This window comes from Gymnodraco acuticeps, unplaced genomic scaffold (assembly GCF_902827175.1).
Source record: "Gymnodraco acuticeps unplaced genomic scaffold, fGymAcu1.1, whole genome shotgun sequence".
Lineage (NCBI taxonomy): Eukaryota > Metazoa > Chordata > Actinopteri > Perciformes > Bathydraconidae > Gymnodraco > Gymnodraco acuticeps.
In genome coordinates this window covers 1870143-1876242 of record NW_022992284.1, presented here as the reverse complement: position 1 = coordinate 1876242, position 6100 = coordinate 1870143, and the positions used below count along the sequence as shown (strand labels likewise).

General features: G+C 44.5%; 1 protein-coding gene across 1 annotated transcript; it reads left to right on the top strand.

Moving 5' to 3' along the window:
- Positions 1–1455: 1455 nt before the first annotated feature.
- On the top strand, positions 1456–3614 carry LOC117540702 (zinc finger BED domain-containing protein 1-like). Its single transcript, XM_034207488.1, has 2 exons — positions 1456–1821; positions 2442–3614. The coding sequence occupies exons 1-2, from the start codon at positions 1614–1616 to the stop codon at positions 3461–3463; spliced, it is 1230 nt and encodes a 409-aa protein (XP_034063379.1). The 5' UTR covers positions 1456–1613; the 3' UTR covers positions 3464–3614.
- Positions 3615–6100: the final 2486 nt, after the last annotated feature.

The window sequence follows — 6100 nt, the reverse complement described above, 5'->3', positions numbered from 1 at the left end:
AGCTGTTGATTTGCAGTTCCCCATATGGCAGTCATATATATATATATATATATATGCATAATAGTGTGTGGAGCTGTCATGATGTGCTTGGCCAGTATCCTCTGTTTGGAGGTGTTGTGTGGTTCTGTAGATGTAACCAGAGAGATTTTTGGTGATTTTTCATTTCCAATTTGACTTTTTCATGTGGCTCCAGAGCTTATGTAACAGCCTGGTTAATATCTGCATCAGGAGCAAAAGGACATGGATAATAACAGCAAAACAACACTTGGCTGTTTTCTAGGACCGTTTGGACACATCATTAATAGTTGGGGTTTGTTTCAATGGGCTTCCATTTGCATCTTAAGTTCAGGACATTTAAACGATGGATTTCATCTGGTTTTCTGATGAACTGGATGAAAAACAGTGGTGGAAAGTAGAATTTCTCGAAATCCTGGACAATGAGTGAGGTTAATAAATTATAGGGAACTAATACTTGAAGCCAGAATAGGATCTGGCTTTTGTTTGACCATCCGGCCACAGAGTCAGCGTGTATCTCAGACCTCAAGTATCTCTGTTTATCTCGGCTCAGTTTACCATTGTGTTGCCCCCATAAACAGCCAGCTGTGTCAATATGTGTTAGTTTTAATGTTTGGCTATCCCTGACCATTTCTCAGACGTGTGTGTGTTAGGGCTGGGCGATTTTTTGGGTTTTAACGATTAATTTTCATTTTTACTTTCCTACGGTTTGTGAAATGGCTGAACCGAAAAATCGCGATTTTAAAACATTTCTAGACTCCGCAGATTTGTTTTGCTTTAAGGGACTCCGTAGTAGCTTACTCTCTCACTTTCCAGAACGCGCACAAAACTCAGCCACATTGCCTGTGACTACCCGATCTGCAGCTCTGCCCGATCTGCTGTGCGCATGTGCAGAGCTGCAGATCGGGTAGTCACATAGCCTACTACAATCACATTCACGCGCCACCGACAGACGTACCATAAAAATGTCCACGAACACAGATGAAGAAGAACTCATTCCTAAAAAAGGTGCTACTTCAGTTGTATGGAAGTGGTTCGGGTACAAGCGGTCAGACATAGAACAAACAACTGTTCTGTGTAAGGTCTGTAGAAAGACGATCGCTGCAAAACATGGGAACACAACCAACTTATTCCAGCACCTGCGACAGAGACATGCAGTGGAATGGCAGGAGTGTGTAGCACTAAGAGATGCAGATGCTAGCTCAAGCCACAAAGTGCCTGCAAAAAAGCAGGTAACCTTGGCAGCAGCATTTTCAACAGTCATTCCTTATGACAAGAAAGGGCCCCGGTGGCAGGCGATCACAGATGCGGTGACATATTACATCGCAAAATATATGGTCCCCATCTATACCGTAGAAAAAAACTGGTTCATTAAGATGCTGCAAACGATAGACCCGAAATATCAACTGCCCAGCCGCAAGCATTTCGCTACAGTTGCATTGCCCAATTTATATAACAAAACAAGAGCTAGAGTCGCAGAGCAGCTGCAAAACATAGTTTATTATTCCACCACTACCGACCTATGGTCCAGCCGAACCACACACCCATATTTGAGTTTGACCGTGCATTTTATTGACGGAGAATGGGCCCTGCGAGGCATGTGCCTGCAGACATCGTACTTCCCGGACGACCACACTGGCGAAGTAATAGCCCAAGGGTTACAAGACTCGCTGGCCTCCTGGAAGCTTCGAGAAGACCGTCTTGTTTGCATGACTACGGACAGCGGTTCCAACATGATTAAAGCCTTGAGACTGACTGAGTGGCCCAACCTCCAATGCTTTGGACACAGACTTCACAATGCCATCAGTAAGTGGCTACACAATGCATAACAACGTGCTACATGTATGTATAAAAACGAATTGAATGGATTGATGCAGTTGCATATTAGGTTCAGTGATGGCTTTAGTGTGGGGGAGGGGAAATGCGAGACCTATCTATTCAGTAAAAAAGTAAAAAAGTCTGGAGCCTTGATACAGTTATGCATAGTTGCCATAAGTGCATAAATAATGTAATACTAGTGTGTGTGTGCGTGTGTAGGCTACGCATTAATTAAATTATACTTACAGTGTGAAACATTTTCTTTTCTTTGTCAAACAGAATTAAGCTTAATTAAGAAGTGTTAGACTATCATAATGTGTAAGATAATATGTGGACACACTAGGCTATGTGTTAAAGAGAAACACATGCATAAAATAATTTAACACTGTAACCCTCCCTCCTCCCACTGTTTTGTGCTACAGCCATGTCCTTGTATTGTCATACAGTTTTTTCTTGTGTTTGTCTGTCATGGAAAATGTATAATAATATTTAAATCATAAAAAAAAGACTATCACAATGTGTGAATGCTGTCCTTGTCACATTGATTAAATGGTGCCATTCTAAAATGTTCCTTTTTGGTTTCTTCCCTTTTTCTTTCCTTTTTACAGTGAATGGTATGAAAGATCCACGGATTGACCGTGCCATCGGGGTTTGCAAAAAGGTTGTAAGTGCCTTTTCCTTCAGTTGGAAGAAGAGAAGAGATATGGCAGTGGTACAGGCTGAGCTCGGTCTACCATCTCACAACCTCATCACCGAGTCCCTAACCAGGTGGGGTTCGAGACCACTGATGGTAGAACGACTGTTGGAACAGGAGAAGGCCATAGCACAGGTCCTGGGAGCAGACAAGAAAAGCAGGCACCTGGTGCCCACCTGGCAGGACATTGACATGTTGGAGTCAATTAATAAAGCTGTAAGTCCACTGAAGGAATTCACTGATGCCCTATCTGGTGAGGCCTACGTGAGTGTCTCCTACCTCAAACCGGTAATCCACCTGTTAAACAACAGCCTTCTGCAGCCAGAGGAGGGTGAGACCGAGCTCACCAAACAAATCAAGAGCAACATACTCAACTACCTCAACAATAAATACAATGACCCTGTAACACAGGAACTCCTGGACATGGCCTCACTCATGGACCCCCGGTTCCGGACAACCTATATAGCAGATGACGAAGTGGACGGAATCAAGAAAAGAGCTGTTCCAGAGCTGATGTCTCTTCCAGCTGAGAAAAGCAAATCCCAGCCTGGCACATCTGTGCAGGACCTGCACCAAGAAGAAACTGCTGAACCTGTTACAAAGAAGAAGAAAACTCTAGCAAGCTTCTTCAAGAACAAGACACTGACAGTGTTGTCTACCTCCCAGTCAGAGCAGGACAAAATTGAAGCTGAGCTGTCATCCTACTTGTTGTCGTCTGAGACAGACCCTGATACAGACCCACTGCAGTGGTGGAAGCTACATGAAGCTAACTTCCCAAGACTGAGTAATCTGGCCAAGAAATATTTCTCCATTCCTGCCACAAGTGCCCCTTCGGAGAGGGTTTTCAGTACGGGGGGTAACATTGTAACATGCCAAAGAGCATGCCTCAAGCCAGAGGCAGTAGACAGGCTTGTCTTCCTCGCGAAAAACCTGTAGACAACTTCCTAGAAAGTTAAAGGGATGTTATTTTGTTTGAGGGTATTTTTTTATTATTCATTTCATTATCATTATTTATTATTTGTTGTATTTCATTTTACAAGTTTTTTTTTCAGTTTGATTTAAAAAAAATCTTTGCACATTAATGACAACCAAGTGGTGCTGTTTTTATTTAATTTTTTTTATTCTTGAACAACTGATTTGTTCACATAGGCCTAGACTACTTGGTAATCTCATTTATTTTTATTGTGTTAATAAAGAAAATATGTATTTAAATGTTGCCTTGGTCTGGTTTGTTTAGAAAAAAATAGAAAAAATCGAGGTTTAAATCGAAAATTGTCCATTAGTTAGAAAAAAAAATCGAGATTTAATTTTTAGGCCAAATCGCCCAGCCCTAGTGTGTGTCAAACTGCTTGATTTCCATGTGAAATGTAAACTTGCTGCGTAGATTGTTGAAAAAAAAATGGTTTTATTGTCATAATTTTCTGTTGCATATGCAAATTAATTTCAATCAGGAGAGACTTCATTTTGTTTAAAGAACATTCATTGACACATGCCATATAATAAATGTTAAGTCTTTGCGATTAGACCCCGATCCTGAAATTGTATATCTAAAGGGGGAAATGCAGCCGTGAGCATATAGGGAACCCCCCCTCCCGGGGTCTAGACACTGGTGATGATGCTGAAGATCTGGATTTGATGAGGGGATGTGATGAGGTCTTGGATTAGCTCTCCTGGCTCTGGATATGATGAAAGGAGGTGGATGGGGAGGAGGTGGTCGGCAGCATGAACGCCTGAAATCACAGCTGACTGCAGGAGAGAGGAGAACCATTTTAAAGTTTGGCTGCAGCACAGTGATTGGCTGCTGAGATTGAGGTGAATGTAATAGGTTAACAGAAAGCCCGTGATGAGCTGATTATAAGCAGATGCGGAGTGAATGTATACCAGTGTTCCTGAAAGAACTTACGCTGAGCTTCATTTACTGACAAACTTTTGATATACCATGTGTATTGTGTCTGCATTGTGGGAGCAAAGCGTAGCTTCTCTCGCGGTGCTCGCTGCAAAAGTAGAGCAATGTTCTACTTTTGCCGCCTCGACGGAGGCGTCAGCCAATAAAATCCCGCGTATGCAAATCTGACAGTACAAGCGCTAGCCAATCAAACCGCGTGTATGTTGGGAGAACCAGACCGCAGTTATTTCCCATATGTCAAAAAATGGAGGAGAAAATTATCGTGGCGGTAGGGAATCACCCGGTACTATATGACCAGTCCCTCTTTACATACAGGGATACAAACCGGAGGAGCCAGGCATGGGGGGAGGTGGCAGAGACAGTGGGTGAAACTGGTAGGTTTTCACCTGTTTGGGGAGTTTATATCCAGTGTACTTCGTTTGAATGGACAGCTAGCAAGCATAGACAGTATATTTAGCCAGCATGGATATAGCATGAATGCTTTGCTTTGTATGTCCGGGGCGGGACATTCATGTGATTGGTTGTTGCTCGCGTTGACTCCCCAAGCTCAAGACACGCCCACCGCCAAGCGGCAACGCACGCCGCCGTGTGTAGGCATATACCGCAATTGTTGCCAACTACGATGCTCAACAGCTCGCTTAACGGAACTTTGACGCTGGTATCAGTTTTGTTTACTACCAATCACGGGAGTATTGTGTATAGAAAGTGTGTAGTTATATTTCTTGCGCTACCTAACATCCATGAAGGCATCATGACAGAGGAAGGGCTGAACGGCCCGTCCACACAGCGGCGTGCGTTGACGCTTGCCGGCGGGCGTGTCTGACACTCGACCAACAACCAATCACATGAATCTCCCGCCCCTGACACACAAGCAGCGGTTTGATTGGCTAGAGCTTGTACTGGCATATGATTCGATTGGCTGATGCTTCTGCCGAGGCGTCAAAAGTTGAACATTGCTCCGCGTCGCTTCCCACGATGCAGTTCGGCTAAAAGTGACGTCACCCCATTCAAAGTGAATGGGCAGAAGCGTTGGAAGCGGCAACGCACGCCGCTGTGTGGATTTCTGGGTGCCAAACTACTCTTTGGTAACGGAGCCTACACACGGCGGCGTGCGTTACCGCTTGGCGGTGGGCGTGTCTTGAGCTTGGGGAGTCAACGCGAGCAACGCGACCAACAACCAATCATATGAATGTCCCGCCCCGGACATACAAAGCAAAGCTCATGCTACATCCATGCTGGCTAAATATACTGTCTATGCTTGCTAGCTGTCCATTCAAACGAAGTACACTGGATATAAACTCCCCAAACAGGCGAAAACCTACCAGTGTCACCCACTGTCTCTGCCACCTCCCCCCATGCCTGGCTCCTCCGGTTTGTATCCCTGTATGTAAAGAGGGACTGGTCATATACCGGGTGATTCCCTACCGCCACGATAATTGTCTCCTCAATTTTTTGACGTATGGGAAATAACTGCGGTCTGGCTCTCCCAACATACACACGGTTTGATTGGCTAGCGCTTGAACTGTCAGATTTGCATATGCGGGATTTGATTGGCTGACGCCTCCGTCGAGGCTGCAAAAGTAGAACATTGCTCTACTTTTGCAGCGAGCACCGCGAGAGAAGCTACGCTTTGCTCCCACAATGCAGTTCGGCGAATCGTGACGTCA

Bases quoted from the DNA above. Each gene is read 5' to 3' on its own strand.
- LOC117540702 (XM_034207488.1), top strand. From the start codon at position 1,614: ATGTGCCTGCAGACATCGTACTTCCCGGACGACCACACTGGCGAAGTA. The intron at 1,822-2,441 runs GTAAGTGGCTAC...TCCTTTTTACAG, and splicing joins CAGACTTCACAATGCCATCA to TGAATGGTATGAAAGATCCA.